Here is a 22476-nt window from a genome sequence, read left to right as displayed (position 1 = left end):
CCTGAGCTCCCCAACAGCTATTAAACCAATCTGCCATGAATTAGCCTCTAATTAGCAGAGGTGCTCTTAATGAGAGCATAACATTTGTGTTGCTGGCTTATCTTTGCTGGAAGGTATCAGAATTGGGGGGGGGGGGTCATCAATGATTCATATCGAACATTTCATCTCAAAGGGAAGGACCGTTTAACATTCCCCTTGTGTCTGCCTTGCCCCTGGAGGTGGCAGGTTGTGCCACATATCAAAGGCTGGCAACAGAGGGAGGGCCCTCCAGGAACACAGAACGCTAATCCACAGCCACTGTGTTTAACATACCGTCCTCTGTGCATCTAGGTTGGAACTCTTTTGTCTGCTTTTTTAGACCTGTGCCTCGAAGCTGGCGCAGGCTGGGCCAGCTCGAGGTCTCTGGAGCCTGTGCCCACTGTACAATAATGTAGGTCATCATAGTCTGTGTTTTCCAGCTGGGCGGAGATGGCTGTGTCTCTGCTGCTCTGCGTCCACTTTAAAGAGGGAGAATCTTTTAATCCAAAGGATTATTCAGGATTATCTGAAAGCATATGTTTCCACTTTGGGTCATTTTGGTGGATTTCCGCTCCCAGCACTTAGGAAGCCCTAGCTGAATGATTTTGGCTCAAACTAGGCTCTTGAAGAACTTAATGCAGAATATTAAACACTGGCTCATGGAAGTTTATACCTTGAATGGTTTTGAGCCTCAGTATAGACTGAACGCTGGTGTTGATTTATATGATTATTTGAAGGCCCTTCAGGTGGGGAATTTCCAGGTGTGTGTGTTTGTGTTTCACTTATTACGGTTATGACATTTAATAACTGACACTGCAGACACAGAGCATTGCCTGTGCTCTAGATTGCATTTGTGAGATTAAACTTCCCCTTTTTTATTGTTGCCAAGCGCTTGAAACACAGAAAACTCTTTGTCCCATTCACCATGTGCCAAAAAGCTTGTTTTCCCGTGCTGCTTGTAGCTGCTCTTAGACCTAAAGGGCCACTTATACTGAAGGGTCTGGAATGTTTCTTAGGTGAATAGGAAGTAAAAGTTAGTTTATTTTGTCCATATTTCTTCCTGAATTATGCATCCACACCCTGTTGCTGAGATTTCTTATCAGACACTTCCCCTTGAGTGGTCTCAGCCAAGATCTTAGAGATACTGAGATCATGAGGACCCCCCCCTCCAGTGCACCCACTCCACGAATCGAGTTCTGCTCTGGAAATGGTGAATGCATTCTGTTGTTGTTCATTAATTTTTTTTTTTTTTTTTTTTAAATTGGCTTCAGAGTAGTCCACTTGAAACATACTCAAGCCTAAAAATACTGGGATCAGCCCTTTAAATACCCATCATATGTACTTTTTTTTAATTGCAGAATGTCAACGCACCCAGCCGAACAAATTTCCAGAAAATGCGAGGACATGACCTCAGTGTCCTCAATGGTAGCTACGGTCCTGACAATGGCTGCCACTGTTTGGGTATAATCTTGCAGGCGATCTGTTTCAGTGTGAAAGCTTTGAGTGGATTGCGATGACACAAATGTTCTACGTTTTATGTTTTATCTGCTCATCTTGGACTTCGCTGAGGGTTTCCATCCATATTGGGGGGTCACTTTTCTTTCAGTTCATTCACTTTCAGCCATGTTTTATTTTTCAATCACTGCAGCTTTCTGACGAGCTTTTGGCTGCGTGAAGGGTGGATGATAGCAGTGAAGACATGAAATAAACATAGTTACATGTGTGTTTAGACAGGTTGTCTCTCCAGTCATTTACACTGTCCATTGTGTTATTGTGTGCAAGAGGTGAGTCTTGTGTTTTCCACCACCGTTAAAACAAAGGTGGAGGCTAATCAACCAATTACTGACGTTTTGACATGTGAGAGTGGTGTGGAAACAGCTTTCCATCAGCCACCCTCTGTTTCCTGTTGTTTTTGAGACAATTTGAGCCCAAAATAGGAGTGCCCACTAATCTTTGTTGAGTCTAGGCCTCACCAGTGACTCAAACATACTTTTAGTTAAACAAAACTACCTGCTCTTTAGAAATAACAAAGCAGTTACTGTATTTGCAAAACCCAGCTGAGGGTAAAATGGCTCCCGTTCTGCACTGATTGCTTCCCACACCCCGGGATGTAAAACACTGTCCTTTCATTGTCCTCAACACTCTGTTTTCTCCACCTGTATGAATTCATCCTTTGTGGTGGCAGAAATTGCACTCATCAGGGGACGATTGCATTTAGGCTGCAGCCTCACCCTCACATGGTGCACCTGTGTTTATTTACACACCCTGGCAGTAAATACCAAGTGATTGAACAAAGTGGCAGACGGCGTCCGACATCTGAAATTACATGCTTGACCTCAGACATTTGACTGGCTGAGGGGGCGGCACCGAGCAAAATGCCAAAATGTGCTGCAAGAGAAAAACAGCGGTTTCACAACTTTGGAAGGCCGACTGTGAAACGGCCTCAGAAATGATGCTGACAAATTAATTTCTTCGGTCCAGACTGAATATCTCAGCAACAACTGGATGAAGTGCCATGACATGTTGTACAGGCATTGATGGACCGTGCAGAGGATTAATCATACTTTGGTAATGTCCTTACTTTACTGGTAGTGCCACCATGAGGTTGGTGTGGTGATCTCAAGACATTCATCTTGCACCATCATCAGGTCAAAATCTGTCCATGTTATTCCAGTCAACCTCAGCTTACCTTGTGTTTACTGCTAATGAGTCATGTTAGCATGTTAAGACTTTACGCTAAGATTCCAAACATAGTACACATGCCTGCTGAACAGCAGCATGTGAGCGTTGTCATTGTGAGCATGTTAGCATTCTGAGATTAGCATTTAGCTTTGTACAGCTGCCCGTCTGCAAGCTTGCTCCTAAAGGTGAACTAGGTTGAACTTTGCTTGATGCAGGGGAAAGCCTTCATGGTGCGGAGCATCAGGAAACGGTGGGTTTCAGAGTGCTGTGGTGCCGTCGTCGTGTCTGAAAGGGCCTTCACGGAGTAGATGGCATGACTGTAGGTGTGTCGTCTTTTCATGTAGATCAGAGAAAGGAGTTGATGAAAACCATTTTTGAGGTCTCAAACAGCAGGATCGGGTGTCTGAGGAATGCTGCTAGCCAGGTGGCCTATTTCTGTGTGTGTTACAGGTGTGTGTGTGTGTGTGTGTGTGTGTGTGTGTGTGTGTGTGTGTGTGTGTGTGTGTGCAAGGAGAACACAATGTAAGTTGGCTTGGGTTGGGTCCATCCTGTGGGGGGATTCCCTGAGCACAATCTGCTCGTCGACGGGTGGGACCTGCGTGTTGCTGCGCTATTGCGGGCATCTGGCTGCGCCCTTCTCCTCCCTTGTCGAGACTGAGTGGATCTGGGACAACGAGGAAGTCATTAATCTCCATATAGGTGACACATCAGCAGAGTGTGTGTGGGGGGGGAACCCAAACAAACTCACTCACAAAGGGGACACAAGCAGCCCCTCACAAGACAGCAAGAACAAAAAATCCAAATGAGATCTCACTTACATCCAATTTGTGTCCGCTAGATGCAAATTCAGTCTGAATACTAACACAATACTAACTGTGGCGACGTTCAGGAAGTGTTCATCGCTTTCCAATTACTTTGAACTGTCCTCCCAACAAAAAGAAGTCTGTATTGACTGTGAAAGGAAAGCTCCGTTTGAGGACACATGCTTTCACGGTGTAATGAGCGCCACAAGTCCCGATTGATCCATCTGTTCTGAGCTAGAACGGATGGATTCTCTTTTCACTCTGCACGCCGCTCTTTTCATCTGCTAATTTGTAGTTGTTTATCAGCCAGGCCCCACGAAATTAGTGTGCAAGACCAACTCTGCTTTCTTGTTTCCAGCAATCAGAGGACTAAATGATTACTCATGCAAATAGCATTTAGGGGTTTTCCCTCCCGCTCGTCATTCCAAAACAGAGAAGTAACGAAACAATTTCGCTGCTGGAGAAGCGAAAAATGTCTGCACTTAAGGCTGAGTTTTGGAGATTGTGACAACAGTGTTATCTCTTGATGTGGACGCTCGGCTCTGTAATGGAGCCTGCACACCACAAAAGAGCTCAGTATGGTGAGGAGCAGCCAAGATTTTCCCCTGTACTGTACCCCATTTGCTACGCAGGCCGCGGTCGCTCGCCATCTGCCACTGTGTTTACACCCATCAGCCCAGCAACTGTAATCTCAGAAACATTTCCTACAGACGCAGGCAGCTCTGGGCTCTAACTCTCTGAATCAGTCTGACATGAATACTTTCTTTCAGGAACAGGCCTGGAGAGATCTCTAGTCTCGCTGCTATCTGGGTCTCTGAGATGCTCAAAGCACAAAGACCTTTGTTCCAAATATTCAGTCCTGTGTGTGGAAATACTTTGGAAAGCAGATCCAGTAACACCTTAAAGGTTAGCTGGTGCCGTGTGACTGACAATAAAGAGACTAGTTTGGTCAGTTTTTAGCCTGCGTTCACTTGTATCCAAAGTGAAAATAGTGGTTAATTGTTCTGTGTTTCCATGACAGTGTTCATAAAAGAAAAAACGGTGGATTTTAGACCTTTTTCTGGCCATTTTCACTATAATCAACTACATTTTCTCACAGCAAGAGCAAGTGCTGCCTTGCATTACGGCATAGAACTACAAACATAAGGTTTTGCTGCAGCTGCAATGAATAATTTAGCTATTTATTCCAAATTTGAACTGCAGTTCTTTTATTTTCTGACAATAAAATCAAGTCGATTCTCAAGCTGTAGACACGCTGTCAATCCTAATTATAGAAAAGGCTGGCATCATGAACACGGAGTAGCACCGTCTCTGTAAAGCGAAATTCACCCACACAAAGGGTTTTTATCGCACGGCTGATTAGAACGTAAGGTCAGACATTCAGTTTGATCTCTTTTCAGCTTGGCATCACGCGTGTTTCTTTACCATTCCACATGCCAAGCATTTCAGGAACACACCAGTTATGTGCACCTTTGTTGTGACTGGAAATCACTCGGTTTGCACAGAAACTCAGTTCTGTTACTGTGTCTAGAACATGACTCTGGTCCTTTGTGAGTGCTGTGTCTATTTCCACAACTTCACCTCTCCCCAAAGACCCTCCACCCCGTCCTGTGTGCTTATTTCTGGGCTTCCTCAGGAGAGCCGGAGGAACGTCTGCTGGGGAACAGCGACTGTAAATAAATAATGGAGACGACCTGGGTGTTTCTTTCCTGAGTGGCCGGTGAGGGGTGTGGGCAATTTTGGCGCTGGACGGTCGTGTCAGCTGAGCGCGCTGCATTCAGGAACCACTGTAGGCTGTTCGGTTGCTGACGTGCTCGTGGTTTTTGTTTGTTTATTTTGTCGCTCACATGTGGGCCTCTGGAGCCATGTGAGCCTACAGATTGGTGTTTGTGAATTCAGCCATATGATTGTGTTTCCTTTTTATTATTTTGTTCAAATCAGTAATCACCTCAGCCTGCTGTTTTCCTGCTTCCTGAGGGACACGTGCCTGAGCTGTTTAAAAGCACTACCATCCCAGTCAGAACACACACTGATGAATAATATATGGAGCAGATAAACTCGGACACTAAATGGATATCCCTCAAGTAGAACCCCAAAGGCTGTCTGCGCTCCAGTCGAGAGATTACCTCCTCTCTTTCCCGTCTTTTTTTTTTTTCTCATCCTTTCTCCCTCTGTCTGTCTCTTACCCGCCACCATCAACATGCACTCATTTACACACATCCACATGTCCAATCCTACCCACTAACAACACACTAATACCCTGAGACCTGGCTTTTAGTGTCAGGTAACGTTCCAGATTCCTGAAAAATGCAGGGACACGTGAGAGGCCTCTAAATATAGAAGTGTTGCCATCGCTGCTCCCGTGTGGTCCTTTAATTGTCATGTTACACATGAATCCCTGCCCTGTTTGCTTCCGTGCTATCATCGCTTTCACATCACAAACCCGCTGCCAATCTGCATGAAAAAATGTCCTAATGAACCATTTGAGACGGCAGATGAAAGGAGTTTTCCACCTTTCCTGTCATGGTGGGAGCTGGATAATGAGAAGCCCACTGAGACACTAGTTGACTTTGCCACTGGGCACACCCTTGTGAGCTGCGCAGCATATCAATATAGGGCAAGGTTAAACGGTTCCTCCCATTGTCTCGCTACTGTAGATATTTTTGGGACAAACCCCCAAAAGGGTTTTAAAAGAGATTTGATATTCTCAATTAATTTTCGAGAGCAACAACAGCGACTGCTGTTTGGAATGCAGCTGGGAGTATCTCCTAAATGATTTTCTTGTTCACAAAGAAGCAGCCTGTTGCATGCATAGGATAACCCAAATCACATAAACAAGATTTCCTGCTTACCCCTCATGGTTGACGGTTTTCTCTGGGAACTGTTTCCTGCCAAATAAATAGTCACAATATAAACCTCCAGAGTCGCTGTGACATTGTCTATGGGAAGAAACATTGGTGTTGAGTTTTCTTTTGATGCTGCTGATGAATATATCTTCATTCACCTCCATTGTGTTGGGCTTGTGGCAGAAGACTGTAAAACAGTGCTTACCTTGTCACCTTACTATGTCAACAGCATTGACATATTATTATGTCACCTATTTACACATTTAGCAGACGGGGAGCGCCATTTGCAGTCATTTTAATTCAGCTTAAACTTGATCAGTTTAAGTTCAATATTTACTCTGGTTTTGGTCTCCACCAACACCTGAGGGAAATATCTGTCTCTGTAGCTGCTAAATGCTCCACTGTGATCTCCAGCCAGTCACTAACTTTGTCTGCTGGGCAGAAAAAGATACCAAAACAATAAAATTGCAGGTTGTGAAACCAAAACAATGAGCTAAAGGATGCTAAAATGTCCCTTAGAGTTGAGAGAACGGCAGGGTCAGGCAATCATTCTCTGTTCAATACTCATCAGCGACACCTTTCCCAGTTTATGTGGACTGCTGCAGCTGCAAAGCCTACAAACATAGAACAATCTGCACGACGAGATACCACCAGGAGAAAATATGTTTTTGTGATTTGGGTGAACTGACCCTTTAAGGTTAACAGAGATCATATACATACACAAGCAGGCAAACACAGAAGCGGATGTACTGGTGCAAATCAGTTATTTGCTTTCCACAAAATGGCTGTGTACACACTCACACGCATCTGCATACACACATACACTGCGGCACATCAGCGTGTACACACAGAAGCGGATGTGGTAGTGTGAATCAATAATGCTGTGTTGTCACAGGGTGACATGTGAGCCATGGCAGGGAGCAGATGGCCCCGGGGTGCCTAGCTTCCTGTTAGCCGTGCCATTCAGCCTCACACACACACACACACACACACACACACACACACACACACACACACACACACACACACACACAGCTACCATCTCCACTGGGATTTCCCGGTGCAACTAGCCACAGCGCAGGCCATTAACAAACAGCATGCCATTATTGGCCCTTTTGTGAAATGCTGAGTACATGCCCTCCCAAAAAATGACAACAGCCAGATAATGGTAAATAGATTTCTCTGCCTTGTCCATGGAGGTCTGGGGTAAATAATTCTCTGACCCCCACCTCCCCAATGTGATTTTTGCCAGCAGAGCAAATAGCCCTCAGGAAATCTGATCTGTTCAGTGGACTCTGAGTGAGGTCAGCCATTGCTTGGATATCACTTTGACTATGTTGTATTGATTGAGCATTTCCGATGGTTTGTGTCGGTATCTCAGAGCAAAGACTCAATTAACGCAGCCAAACCGTGGCGGTAAATGTCAGGTCGTATATGAAGGCTGTTTATCGAAATTCATGCTGCAGGAAAGAGCGTCTCTGTGGAAAGACCACGGCAAGATGTTTTAGCACTTCAATGCTGACGGCTTTCAACTGGTGCAGGTTAGCGTGTGTGTGCTCTGGCTCCTGCTAAGACAGCACCACCCTGTTGGCAGTCACCTTTGATGGCGACTGATTAGGTTTGAAGTGCAAAAAAACGACACACCCCCAATGTTTGGAAGATAAAAGCTTTGCAGAGGGAAGGTTGCTGCTGCTACATATTGTCTCAGGGCAGCGTTCATGTAACTCCTCGCCATCCTGTCCTCTGAAACCTCCAACCAAATTCTGTCAGCATGCTGCAGTGCGCAGACATTTTGTCACTGTCACAGATAACCCCTGCTGTTTTCAGAGGACTTCTACTGCATGCTGCTTCTGACAGGAATATCTCGCCGGCAGGGGCGTACCCGGTGCTGCTACGGTGTTATATTACATCAATTTCACTGGGTTGACTCTGAAGGTATGCTGCCTTTAATTGGTTGTTTGGCTGTCATTACAACTTCAAATAATGACAGATACTTCAAAGAAACGGGGAGAGTTGAAAACAGGAGAACTGACAGCGATTCTTCTTCTTCTTCTTAGTATTTTGTTTAGCATTTTTGGTATTTTTTGACAATACAGTTATGCCTGTTTTCCCGGCGTATGTTCTCAGGGTGCAATCAGCTTGTGACTTATGTCAGAGCAAATTTTTTAAGATGCCTGGATCCAGTTATGTCAGGCGCCATTTTACTTTATTGAGGAGGGTTAACTGTGACATGTCTAGACGACTCTCATGTTGGCAAATTTAACCACCAGAAGTTTAATTAACTCTGCAAATTGACCTATAAAAGGCTTCATTTATCTTTCCCATTTTATGGAGAAAAGGCTGTAAAAAAGAGCAAGAAGAAAGAGAAAGAGTGTATGTATTTTCTCTGGTTTAATCAACAGAATTTCACTGTACCATTGTAAAGAAGAAAAAAAAAGATCTTTGATTGTGAACGTGCTGAATTATCAGCTCGCTTTGTGAACTCATTTTCTGATACCGCCCAGTCTATCACGACAGGCGCTCAGACCCCTCGACCTTCAATGTTTCCAGAGTTGAATTAATGTGAGTCCTGCACTCCAGGAGGACAGGGGGTTAAAAAATATTCCTGGATGAAATGACCGGACTTCACAAGGTGTCTTTGATCAGGAGGTGAGGCTAACAGGGTTTAGAAGGAGGAGAGATGGAAGGCCAAGCAAGCAGAGGAGGCTTATAAAGCCAGAAACAGGCTGTCCAGTCCCCCTCACTGCCACATGGGCTGCAACCAGGTCGAGACTGCCGGGGTAATTGCTGGAAAAAAAAGCTTATGGGTGGTTGGCAAGGCATGATCAGGCCATCGGGGTTTAAAGACCAAAGCAAATGGCCTTGATTGGAGTTCATGCTGTCGGTAGAGAGTTGGAGCAGCAGGAGTAGATTAGCTCACTCCATAGAAATTTATAGAGCAAACTCGGATAAAGTTGCCTGTTAAAGTCATCTGACTCAACAATCATCTGATTCTCAGCTGATCCATCTGCTGACTTTGAAAGCAGAGGAATGCACTCGTGAAACGTCCACACGGCATTACAAAGCACAACATGAAAATGAAAAACAGTCACATCTCAATATACAGTACGCATGCATGCTTTTTCTGGATGATTAAAAGTTTGAGGCAGCGTATTCTGATATTCACAGCAGCATCGAGGCTACGCGACTCACAGCAGGCAGTCGCTAAATGCCACTAATGACATTTTCTATGGATTACTCCAGAGAGAAAATGCCAAAAGACAACAAAAAAAACCTCCTCCATTATGAAACTGACATGTGCCTTATTAGCTTTCCGCACATTTTCAGGCCAGACCTTCAGTGTCACAATAGGCAAGTTATTATCATTCATCAGGTAGGCTGTGCTTGTTTCCCTTTGGTCTCTGCACACAGACAGGGAAGGTCACAGAGCTCCGAGTGAGTCAACCTGCTCCAGATAGTTCAAACAATCGGCCGTTTTTAAAGCATGCTGCTCAGCATAGCTCTCTCCAAGGTCTCTGTGAGTCTCATGGAGTTCAGACCAAAGAAAGGATGAAGCACCGGGAACAGACGTGGTGTCCGCCCCGGATTTTAGCTGCTTGATTAGGCTTTAATTACATTAATCTCCATCTGAAAAGGATTTAAATGTGGTTATTATGTTACATAATGCAAGTGTGTGGTGGACCTGTGTTCCTTGCTTGGTTATCTTAAGGTTCATTCCTTCTCATATCAGGCCTCTCGGGCACACACAGTGCAGTTGTTTGTTTCCACACATCAATGCATTCCTCTCATTCCTCTCCCCCTGGATGAAAATCAGCTGGTTGCCTGAGAGAGGTTATTGAACTTTTCCCCAGTACTCTCTCAGCCTGTGAAGAGAAAGAAGGGAGGGGGAAAAAAAAGTTTTCTCAGCCCGGAGTTCATTCTGGGATTGCTTTAAACACAGCTGACAAGTCGGCATCTTATAGGCTGCGGATGTACTGTATGCTTCGATTTCTCAGCAGGAAGTTAAATTGTGTAAGAATAATTATTGCTTCCCCTTCCCCCCACTGTTTGAAAATGACCTCATGCTCCATGCAGGATAGAGAAGTTTTGTCATGCATTTCACAATGTCAGCGCTCAGCCTGTGAGAAAGCTGCTTTCCTTCCCGTATTCAGCTTCGTCTTCCAGCCTTCTTTTTTCAATTCCCTGATGCAAACAGGGTAGACAGTAGACAGAGGTGGAAGAAGTACTCTTTACGGAAGTTAACAGTACCAGCACAACGCTGTAAGAATACTGCATTACAAGGCCCCGAGGACATCCCAATTAGACACTGCTTTTATTTAAGGGATCACAAGCCACTAAAGTTAATCTGTGAAAATCGTATTTTGGAAGCTTATCATGTGATTTTTAGATAAAATATCAACTGAAAAGTAACACATAACAGATTAATGTAGAGGAGTCAAAAGTATAGTATTTCCCTTAAAATTGAAGTGGAAGTATAGACTAGAAATACACAAAGTACAAGTTCCTTTAAACTGTACTTAAGTATCATACTTGAGTAAATGTGCGTAGTTACTTTCCACCACTGGCAGTAGATGTCTTCACTTTGACTGTGTGGAAAATTTTCATTGTGGTTCGGCTCCTCTTCTCCCCACTTCAAAGATGTTCCTGAGGGAGCTGCACCTCAACCAGATTATTGTTTTCTCCGGCATTATCGGACATCTGAGATCCTGGATCTGCTCTGCTCTGCTCACAGCGTGCCCTGTCCCAGACTGTGGCCTCTCTCATTTACATGGGCTCACGGGGAACACTGCTGAACCTGAAACCTGGCCTGCATGTGCTCCAATCACGTAAAGCGCTCCAATATCTTGTTGCCAAAACTGACAAGCTTTCATTTAGCGGGCGACTTTAGAAGACACGGCTCGTATGAAAGAGGAGACTGGGAGAGGCACCTCGCATCTGGCTTTGATGTTCTAATACTTTCTCCTTCGCTGACATGTTTAATTCTCTATTAGAAGAGATTACACTCGATTTGTTTGGCACTGCTTCTTAAATAACAGGGGAAACTTGGGATTTCATCAAAGGAAAAATCACAACGTTGCCGCTTTTTTGTGATCATAAAACCTGCCATCTTGTTCCAGTTTGCTTTTTCTTAGACTCGGAGCAAGGATTTAGGATTCAGTTAATGGCTCAAAACAAATACAGATCTCTTAGTTACAGTGTCTAACCAACTATAGCTCTCCGCTGCTGCTCCCCCTCCCTTTCTCCACGGTATTAGTATGACTACATGTTTGGCTTGCCTCTAGTCTTTCCCTAGTTACCCACACAGTCTGTGATTTAACCATACTTGGCTCTACCACAGAGAAGCCATAGTCTCAAACCAGACAGTGATGTCATCCCCGCAGCATCTGGCACAGGAAGTGACTTAACACTAAGTGAACTGTCAAGATCTTTTACAAAGACTTCCCCAATCACTGCTTCTGTGAAAAGACCCTTTTTGAACATCAGGTTGTGTCATCCTGTTATGTCAGGGCTTGAGACAAAAACACCTTGTCGCAAGCACAAAAAAAAAAAATGCTGAATGCAGCTTCAGAACAATGAGCCACCACATGCTCTGCACGTCGAGCATGCTACAGATGGCGTTCCCACACATCCCATTCATTATGCCGTATACAGTAGTCGATTTTGGCTCAGATCAGTCGGTCTATTTTCTGCTCCACTGCATTCGAGATGGTGGTTGTGTGGTCTTGAGGTCTTAAGGGGTCAGTGGATATGACTTTTCAGGCTTGAAGCAGCGTGCCGCCCCTGTGACAGGAAACAAGCCTCTCCCATGGGCTCCGTTTGTCACAGGAGAAGCAACAGGCCACCTGGGAATCTGCTGGTTCCCACGGTCTCTATCAGAGGTTTCTATCTGAGCCAATCAGGCGAAGCGGCTCGCCTATGTGGGGGGGGGGGGCTCCCACGCTCCCTTGTTTTGCCAAAGTAAGAGGTGCTCTGGTTCCTGCACGAAGCAATTCAAAGCTGATTTGAAGCTGATAGAGCAGCCTGAAATGTTAACGCTTTACCTCGGTGTTTAACCATTAACCCAAACTGCAGAGTGAATGAGAAACATGGCATCGCCTTTTCAGCTTGTGTGTGCTTTAAATGCCACAGTCACTGCTTCAAGTGACCGAGTGGTTCTTTATACAAGTGTCCCTGCATTCCTGAGTGCAAAATGTGAACAAAACAACCCAAGAGTGTCACACGATTATCTCAAAAAAAGCATATTTTTGGGCTTTGCCATGCATGTTTTAAGGAAACCACAAGCACGTCGCTGGAACAGTGGACGTACTATGCAAGGCTTCCTTGGAGAGAGCTCGGAGCTATTAGACAGCCAAGTGGTAGACATCCTGTCTTCACTGGAAAGCCACTCAAGCCAGCTTTAATGCACTCCAAACACACCAGCCTCCACAAGTGTGGATGATGACTCAGCGGCCCTTTTCCATTCTGTCCTCCTGCTCTTGCGCGTCATCGGTGGCCTTTTAAATGGGCTGTGCAGCGGTGATGAGAGTTGTTTTATTGGACTCGGCAGCTCTGAACAAGGAGCTCGCTTGAAGCCTCTTTATATTTATAGCAGCACAACAGTCTTGCTGCCTCTGTCCGGTTCAGTATTGTCACTTCCTCCTCCGCTGAGGGCCTCATAGGCTCAGTGCAGATATCCTCAGATGAGACAGACATCCCCTTTCAGTTGCATTGTATCTATTTTAGGAAACCATTGTGCCAAGTTTTGGCTGCCACGAAGGGTTCTAGATCAATTGTTGAGGTTGATAAAGGTTTCAAGGTCAAAATCACAGGCCTGCCTTTTTTTTTTAAAGAGAGAAAGAAACATATTGACTGAGCCGTTTGATTCACTGTGAGAGAAAAGGATTCTCTCTCCGCGGCTCTCCCTTCCCTTTGATGTCTCCTCTGCATGCAGAAGTGACTGATTGTAAATGATACACCCTGAGCTTCAGTAAGCCGATAAACCAGGAGTGCAGGTGGAGAGTAAGTGAAAGGAGAGCAAACACGGCCTGCGTCCATCCTCTCGCCCTCACCTCTGTGAGCCTGCAAGGTCACGCAGTGCTTCATTTCATGTGGGATCAAAGCTCTTCAATACGAATCAATGAGCTCAACAAGAACAAACGGCCTGCGAGGATCATATAGCTACTCAGTCAAGGTGAAGTAAATAGATCATAAATGTTTGTCTAATCAAAATCTGTTTGTGCTCTCCAAAAAAAAATAAAATAAAATAATCTCAATGCTGCTGCACAAATTGGATGGTTTAACTCCAGTGGTTCTCCTCCTCCGCCTGCCTCCAAGTGAAGCGCTATTCATCTCCAAAGAAACCACAGTCTCATGTGTAAAGTAACAGTCCTCATTTATCTGGCAGTTCAGACTGTGAAAAATGGAGACAATAAAAAAAAGAAGGGAAAAAAAAAGAAAATGCGGAGTGTCATGAGGAGTGTGGGTGATTTACTGGCGATCACGTTTCATGTTCCAGTAGAGCGGGCTCACTCCCACGGGAGAGCGTGCTGTTTTGTAAACACACAAATGCTGCTGCTGCTGCCGCTGCTGACGCAAATTTGAATATTTATGAGCCTTTAGGGTAGCATCCAACGTCAAGTCTGTTTCTGCCTGTACAGCGGAGTCCAATGAAAGTGCACTGCCAAGTCAGAAACCTGAGCCCTCAATGACACCCAAAGCGAAAGCAAATTAAAAAGGTTTCCCGTTTCTTTTGATTCAAGTCCAGACTTCTGTTCCCTCCTAATCAGACAGACTGACGTTACTCCATAGCTACCATCTTGTCTGGCCATTTAAAAGGCTGCTAATTCCCTGGGTGAATATAAAGGATTATTTAAAAGGAGCTGATGTGTTTCAGTTTGAAATGGTTCTCCTTGGTTTTACCTGTTAAGATGGGGTTCATGTTTGAACAATTGTTCATCTCTCCTGTGGGGTTTTCAGAGGCGGTTTGATGCCTCCGAAGCAGTTTCATGGCTCTCTGTGCTCCGACTTAAAAATACTTAGTTATTATGCATTGAATAAGGACTGCTTTTAATTATTATTTTCATTATTGATTGATCTACTGACTATTTTCTTGATTAACGGTTTGGTCTATGTAATGTTAGACAATATTAAAACGTGTGCATTTCAAGGTCCCAGAGCCCAAGTTGACATCCTAAAATGACTTGTTTTACCCAACCAAAGGTCCGAACTTGAGGATATTCCATCAAAGAGATGTTAAAGGGAGAAAGAAGCTGGAAATAGAGAATATTATTTCAGCGGAATAAATAGTTTTTTCATTATTCTTTTTTTTCTTTTCTTGGAAATACCCCTATATGCTTTGTTTTCTATCTATTTTGTTGAATCTGAACAAAAAACAAGGTGGAAAAAAGACAATTAGTCATTTACAGGAGTTTATGTGCTGGATTCTTTCTGCACTATGACCTGGAGCTTGTTTGTTAGCCTGACAAACAAACAAGATATCAGATATTAATTAGTCAGATGTAAGATTGTGCTACCTTTGTACAGCTTCGTATTTACCATTCTGACCAGAGTGATATCAAACTTCACATCTAACTCTCTGCCAGTAAACGAATGAGCAAATGTCCCAAAATGTCGAACCAGTCCTGTTGCAAAACTGTTTGTTTCTGTTGATCAGCTAATCTAACAGACTAATTGTTTGAGCTTTGAGTGTATGTTTTAAACCAAGGATGCCTCTCAGACATTTAAACAGGCATTACTGTTTTGTTTGTCTGAGCCACTAAGATTTGGGTGTATTTGCCAGATTTGTGCAGCTTTCCACCCAGTTTGTCTTCACTTGGCTGCGAGGCTGCTGTTTCTAAGTATTGCAGTATTGTCACAGTGTGGTGAAGGGCTCAGTGCCCTCCAAGCTGTTTGGCGCTGCTGACACAGGGGGATTCACTGGGTAATGAGTATTGCAACAAACTCCTCCGTCATCTCATTTTTGCCAGGCAAGTCGATGGATGACACTCCAGAGACCTGATCGAATGTGACCTTCTTGCCAAACGAGAGCTCGCTGTCCTGTCACTTACTGTGTCTGGAGAGGGGTGGTTTGTTTTTTTGCTTCTTTTTTTTTTATATCTGTGCATGCACTCGAAACAGATCAATTGCAAAGGACGTTAATGCCATCCTTGCAATTTTTTTTTATCCCCCATTACCCCCCTCTCAGTTCCTGAAATGAGAGTTTTGTTTGACTTTAATTAGCTGTGGAGAAATCTGCAAGAAGCTCATTAGAAAATCAAAGAGGGGCAGCAGCAGCAGCGTATGCAATATTATAAGTATGTTACCATGTGAATGCTTAGGAAATAAACAGAGCGTGGGGGGAGGCTCGGTTCAGAGGTGAATATAGCAGCGAAGCCACAACAGGCACTTTAATTACAAGTTGAACTTTAACCCACATCCCTTTCTCTCAGCCTCAGTCTGCCCGCAATTACCCACAGAAACGTCCCAAAACAGAGATGACTGCCTAATCATTTTTCTGTTTTGGCAAAGTGCTGCTTGGGGTTTTAGCTGAGCCAGCCAAGCGCACAAGATGACTCATTATCTTCCACACAAGTCGAGGGATCATTCCCAATAGCAGGGGGATACCCAAAGGAACGGCAAATGTTTGGTATTTCCTGTTTCCCTGAAGACAGCGTATGGCCATCCGAGGAAGACGACAGTGTAACATCTCTTTGTGTCCATGAGAAAGACTGAGCAAAACCCAGAGGTCTAAATCATGTGAAAAACAAATCAGAGGTCGAGGACAGTCTCTCTCCCGCTGGTGGGAAAAGCAAATCATGTGTGAAGCTTCCAGTCTGGGTAACCATGACACTCAGGGCAGCAAGTTGCCACCCCATGGCTGAGTATGGGATCCTCTCAAGTCCTCGCTGTTCAGTCGGACTCCTTTACTTTGTCTCTCTGAGGGATTCACTGTGTGCAACCGAAAATGAGGCAAAGGGAGTGTGTAAACCTGGCTAGGCATTTTCCCATTGGATTCTTGCCTTCTGTAGGACGGCTGTGACCTTTAAAAAGCCATTGATCCAAAAAATTAATACTGTAGAGAACTGCAGCCTGGACTTTATTTCCCAGATGCACACCTGCTGTGGATGGCAGATGGTTTGCTGCAGGGCAGTGAGATGAGTTTTTGAGGATTATAGAGTCTTTTGTTGATGTGATGAATGCAGATGTTTTGTCCTTTCCTGTCCCTGTCAACCTTCTGTGTCCTCCTTTACCAGCTGCTTATTATTATTTTCTTCAAAGGCTCAGGTCTTCATAATGACAGTCAATGCAGCAGGAGTGAAGAGGGAGACAAAGGGAAAAATAGAAAGTACCAAGGTTTGTTTTTCACACCGCTCACATGGTTGCAGCAGCACTGCTTGCTAACGTGTGGGTGAAAAGTTCCCGGAGCTGAAGTGGAGCATGCCTCAGTCTCATGATATCCACCTGACACCCCCCCCCCACCCCCCCGTCTGTCTCTGCTTCCCAGCTCTCCCCTGGGTCACTCTGGAGTTATTACCGTCCATGCCCTTGTGGGATTCTTTTAAACATCCATCAGCGCTCTTACGAACCTCTTACAGTAATTGGCCCGCTTTTGTTTCAGACTTAAATAGATGATAATCTATGCCGACTGTCTGGGACATATTGAGGACGCGCATCATGAGTTTGCCATTTTGTCAAGCCTTGCGAGCTGTCAGTCACATGCGTCTGCTACTGGACCCAGTGGCTGGTTTGTCTTGTTGCCTCAGCAAACTGTTATTTTCCTGGAGTAGGTGGAAAAAAAAAAAGATGGAGGCATTGTTTTTGCCAACTAATACATTCCTCTCAGCTGGAGGTTTGTCTGAAGAGCTTGGTCTCTAATTAATACCTGAATCCTGGAGAGGAGGAGGGGGGTGTATCATCACTGAAAGACAGGGCTTGTTCGGTCTCCTCTATAGTAAAGCTTTGTGACATTCTGCTCTCCATTTTTAGCCATGCTAGCAGCATGTGTTTAAGGATGGCAGTGCTGATCAGCCCGCCACTTTAGTCCAGATTGAAATGTCTCAAAAACTAAAGGATGAAATTTTGTTCAGACATTCATCATCCTTTGTATGAACCCTGCTGTCGGTGGCTGAAATTTGTTCTCTGTATTTAACTCATTCCCGAGGAGCAGTGGGCAGCTACTGTGTGGCACCCAGGGGCCATCTCCAGCTCTGAGCCACTGCCTTGGTCAACAGCACTGACCGGAGAATTGATTGGGTCAGATTGTGGGTCAGAATAGCTAAAAGCCGGCTTGCATACTACAAAATGTGACCGGATGCAGTAGGACATCCTGGTATTTTTGGCATACATTTGACAAACTAGATATTTTTCTGGCACATGCAGCAATGAGTGTATGTAGCAAAAGTGATGATCCCCTGACTTTTCGTCTAATGCCACCATGACGGTTTGTGGTTTTGAGTAAAAGTATCTCCGGAACAATTAGAGGAACTACCATGAAATTTAATTCAGATATTGGCGATCCTGCAAAACTAATGACTTTCCCATCAGCCTCAGCTGTACCTTGTGTTCAGCGCTAATCTGCACTTATTAGCATGCTAAAATGCTAAACTACAGTAGAAAAAATGGTAAACATTAAACCTGCCTAGATGTTAACATTGCCACCGTGAGCATGTTAGCATGCTGACATTAGCATTTAGCTCCAAGCACAGCTGTGTGTGATGAGTTCAGTCTCACAGAGCTGCTAGCATGACCGTAGACTCTCCGTCTTGTTTTAGCCCTGGATAATTAAAAACGCTCGGCTGCAACAAAGGAAATGCCATGCGGTTAAAGATATTGCCGGCTGATTTAAGAGCGCAGTGTGTTTTGACACCAGAGGGCCTAAAGTGGGAAGAAACTGCTGATCCTTCCTCCTCTGTGACACCGACGGGCCCCCAGCCTCAGGAATGTGAGAGGACGGAAAGGGAGGAGAGGGAAACAGGAAATACTTTTGTCTCCCCACAGCACTTCAGAATGAATGTCTCCTTTTTTTAGTCCTGTGTGGGCTTTTTATTTGATGAAAGGAAACTGTATATTAAAATGTGACACTTGTGAAAAAGAGCATAATGACCCAGTTTTGCTTCCACTAGATCAAGGTCGAATAAAACACGTGTATTCCGGTTAGAAATCACACAAAACACAATTACTGTAGTTAAATTGAGTTGAATCAAGACAGATTGAAATAGAATGATAATAGATTCCCATGGGAACTGACACAGTAATGTTGTGGTGAATTAAACTTAACAATTCGCCATTGTTCACAGATAGGTCAAGTTACATCGAAAAACAAAGGCATCAAAGGAGCTCAAATGTACAGCTTCAAAACACTGCTAATAACATGGTTACTTCATAACAAAAGAGTTGATATTCAATAGGAAACTGTTGATACACGTATCCTCTCTACACTCTGTTCTAGTTGGGTTCAACACAATCTACTTGTGTGTGTGTGTGTGTGTGTGTGTGTGTGTGTGTGTGTGTGTGTGTGTGTGTGTGTGTGTGTGGGAGAGCAAGGAGCTTAGCACCATGACTTCCTGTCCAGCTGTTCCTGCTGTCACTGCCTATGAGCAGATGTCTGTATTTCCTTGTATAAAGACACACAGCCGTGGTATTTTCTCCACAGATCTTACACACACTCACACATTCTCAGTTTGTAACGGCTGCTTTAAAATCTCCTATCAGCAGCAGAGAGCAGAGCCTCCTCTGAGCAGCATTCATATATTTATGCTGGAGCGCTGCAGCACTTGTCCACATGCGGAAAAAAAAACAAAACACCACAAAAATTTGTTGACATGCTGTTCCGAATGGGCTCTTTTTGGTGATTCCCATGTTTGTTTAGTGTGTTTCTGGGTGTGTTTTGTCTCTCTGCATGAAGGGCGTCTGAGGTTGCGCGTGGGAGGGTGTGAGAGTCTATCACCATTAATGGATCTGCTTGCAGAATGGGTGTAATAACACTCTATTTCCACCCATATTTAGTGGCAGTGGCCAAGGGATTGTTGTTCCTTCAATACAATTTGTGCAGGCACCGCACTTTATTTTGAGTCCTGCTGCTGTAAATGTCATTAGAGCACTAAATGTGTCTTAATCCACAACTGAAAATAGTCCCCAACAAACGCACTGTTGTCTTCTGCTTGAGTAATGTTTGTCAAATACTGCAGTGCCCAGCTGTTTTAGGCTTTTTTTTTTTTTTTTTTTTATAAATACAGTTATATATTCGTGACCTGCTTTTAAAGATTTACATCTTCAGTTGGAGCAAATCAAATGTCAGCCTTATCCAGTTTGGTGTTTTCTTTGGACTCCGCCCATCAGATAACTGACTGACGCAAGAACACACACATAGGTAAACACATATCCTTTGACAGCCCAATTAACTGTCTGTCTGTCTCTTCCTGTCTTTCTCCCAGGATGCCTTTGTGGAGCTGTATGACAGACAGAGGGACTCAGTCTTCAGTTGCTCCTGGCCCTCCATTAAGACGGTCTTCGGTATGGCTGCGCTCGGGGCAGCGAGCCTCACCATCGGCGCATACCTTACACAGAAGTGAACAAGCCCTCTTTCTACCGGCGTGACTTTCTCATCCTCCTTCTTCTCCCTCTCCTTGTGCCTCTTCTTTTTCCTTTTAAATACGCCCCTGACCCCTCAGAGACAACCTTCAGACTCCTCTGAAGCTGGCTCTCTTCAAAGCCCTCTCTCAAGAAAATTCCCTCTTCCTCGCCCCTCCACGTCAAAACAGACACAAATCAAAACAAAACTGAAGCAACCAGATGAAGAGCCCATACGCAGCAAAGGACGTCTTGAGAAGAGGCAGCTTAGATGTAATCGCACTAAGCTGAGCACAACTGAGGAGAAAGGAGGAGTTTTGTTGTTCTGCCTGCTTCTGTACTAGTTATAGCATGAATGTTGAGTGTTAGTGTAGACGTTGCATGTGTCAGAGCTCATGCGGGACCTCTATTTGGAGGCCTTGATGATGGGGGTGCAGGGACAATGATGCCCCACGCCGGAGAGGAAGTGGCCGCAGCCCCGCCCCTGCTTGTTAGGGTGAAGAACCCCGTTTGAACTGTGTACTCCAGTTACCCCCCCTGCAGCCCTCCTTCAAAGGACTTCCTCCACAGAACAGCTGCTCAGAATGTATAATGGAAACAGCTTGCTACAACCAGCGAGTTGTGTGTGTACTGCTTTCACTCCTCAGACAGCTCCAGTGAACTCTGAACACTGCACCATTATACGCTCCCTGGCCTTTAACAAGTGGAGGAAGGGCCAGTGGGAGACTGATCTCTGCTGATCTTTCTTTTGCAGAGGTTTCGAAAGCTCCTCGATTGCAATTTGTACGCCAGTTTTGGCTTCTGCAGCACTCCGACCCCCAAATTGTGCAGTTTTACCGCAGAAAAAGACAACAGGATTTTCCATGGAGTTAAAAACGTCAGAAAGTAGCGTGAAATGTCACGAGCAGGTGAATATACTGAGAAAAACGTTGAGCACAGCACAAAAGAGTGGGGTAGAAATACAACAAACATTGCATTTTGCATCTTAAGAAGGGATGGATGAGATGTTTAAGCGTGCATTCCTCAAGCAAAGCGACGTTAACGAGGCGGCTCCTCTGCTAAAAATTCCTCCCCCTTTAAAAGCATCCTCAGATTAGCACCGAGCGATTCTAACAGCTAACACTTCTTTTCTATTTTCTACCTCTGTTGCAGCTTTCCTACTCTTAGCTCAGTCCATTTGTGGTCAGATTGCATGGGCTCACCCAGGTTTCACAGCTGACCCTGTCAGCATGCGCTGCCGAGGCCCCACGGCGTCTCGGTAATGCTAGAATCCACTCTGACAAAGACGCTTGTTGACGTGGACCGAGAAAACCTCGCCCGGCCGCAGATGACTGAGTGGAATACCACGGCAGCAGGGTTTCAGTTTAGGACTAAAGCCAGTGTGTCCCGGGTGCTGGAACCTGAGATGTCCCTTCTCTCCGCTGTGCAGATGCATTCAGTCATTGATTTGTTCCTTTCAGCCTGTTTTATTGACGTCTGTCTTGTGTTACAGTCTGATAGAAAAGTTTGGAAATGCTCACAGGCTCCAGAATATTTTTTTTGTTGTACACCGTACTTAGCAAGTCAGTTATGGAAAAGTGATTTTTTTTTTTTCCCTTTCGTGTGTCATTAAAAATCTTCAACTTCTTTGTTGCATGGATGAAAGATCTTCACACAGCAAGCATTCACAGTGTGTAAGCATATTTATAACAGAATAGGGTAGAAGATAACAAATAACAGCAAAGGAGTTGCATTTTCTATTTATTGAGAGGTACCAGATCACAGATTTTTTAACAGTACTTTGATTTTTTTTAAATTTTTTTTTATTTTTCACCTTTTTCTATTCTATGGAATCACACTGTAACTACATTTTTTTTTTCCTGGCTGCTATTATAACAAGAAAAATGTTTAAAAAAGTGAATTTCTGTGTCGTATTAATATTGGCTTAAGGCTGCTATACTGTCGATTTAACTTTTACTTACAGCTTAAACTGCCACAGATTTACAGTATAGTTCTAGAGAGCTGGAAACCAAAGTTAACTTGTATTAATCTTTAATTTAAAAAAGAAAAAAAAAGAAGAAAAAGAGTAGCTTAACGAGAATACGTGTCGCCTCACGTCTCCGAGTCTTCGGTGAGGTTTTCTGATCTCTCTGTGGAGGGTTTGTCTAGTGTTACTGTACTATATCAGCTTAACTTTTGTCAACTTTGTGCTCCTACGATAACTCAGTGCTTATCTGTATATCTGTAAAAATGTTGGCCTGCCGGAGTTAAACCTTGTCTCAGTTATCACTATAAACCACCCCATTCTCACTACAACAGCTCACAGTGTGTGACATTCCTAGTGATGTGTATGTAAGAGACAAACAGAGGGTGATTTATGAGCAGGAACAGTTCAACAGCAATATACTGTAACTTTTTATATTCTCTGTGCATATATATATGAATGTAGGCACTATGGTTGCTGTACTGTTTTATGTCTATAATCACAAACCTGTAGCACTTAAAAAAAAAAAAGTGAATTGTGTTTCTGTTGTTTACTGCTATATCCACAATAAGCTAGCGGGATCATATTGTTCCTAATAAACCAGATTTCTCAAGCA

General features: G+C 44.2%; 1 protein-coding gene across 2 annotated transcripts in view; it reads left to right on the top strand.

Annotated features, from left to right (window-relative positions):
• Positions 1-22476, top strand: part of bcl2b (BCL2 apoptosis regulator b) — a 25226-nt gene extending 2750 nt beyond the window's left edge. The window contains exons 2-3 of one of the 2 annotated variants that reach the window (XR_013077885.1): positions 19762-20805; positions 21050-22476. Coding sequence is in view for 1 of the 2 variants with exons in the window: in XM_076745533.1 (XP_076601648.1) it covers positions 19762-19899 (138 nt within the window). In the remaining variant the exon portion in view is untranslated. Of the gene's footprint in view, positions 1-19761 lie in introns of both variants that reach the window. The other variant, XM_076745533.1, reaches the window with a different exon arrangement.

This window comes from Chaetodon auriga, chromosome 12 (genome assembly GCF_051107435.1).
Source record: "Chaetodon auriga isolate fChaAug3 chromosome 12, fChaAug3.hap1, whole genome shotgun sequence".
Lineage (NCBI taxonomy): Eukaryota > Metazoa > Chordata > Actinopteri > Chaetodontiformes > Chaetodontidae > Chaetodon > Chaetodon auriga.
The sequence above is the reverse complement of the archived record's forward strand: the minus strand, read 5'-3'. Positions and strand labels throughout refer to the sequence as shown.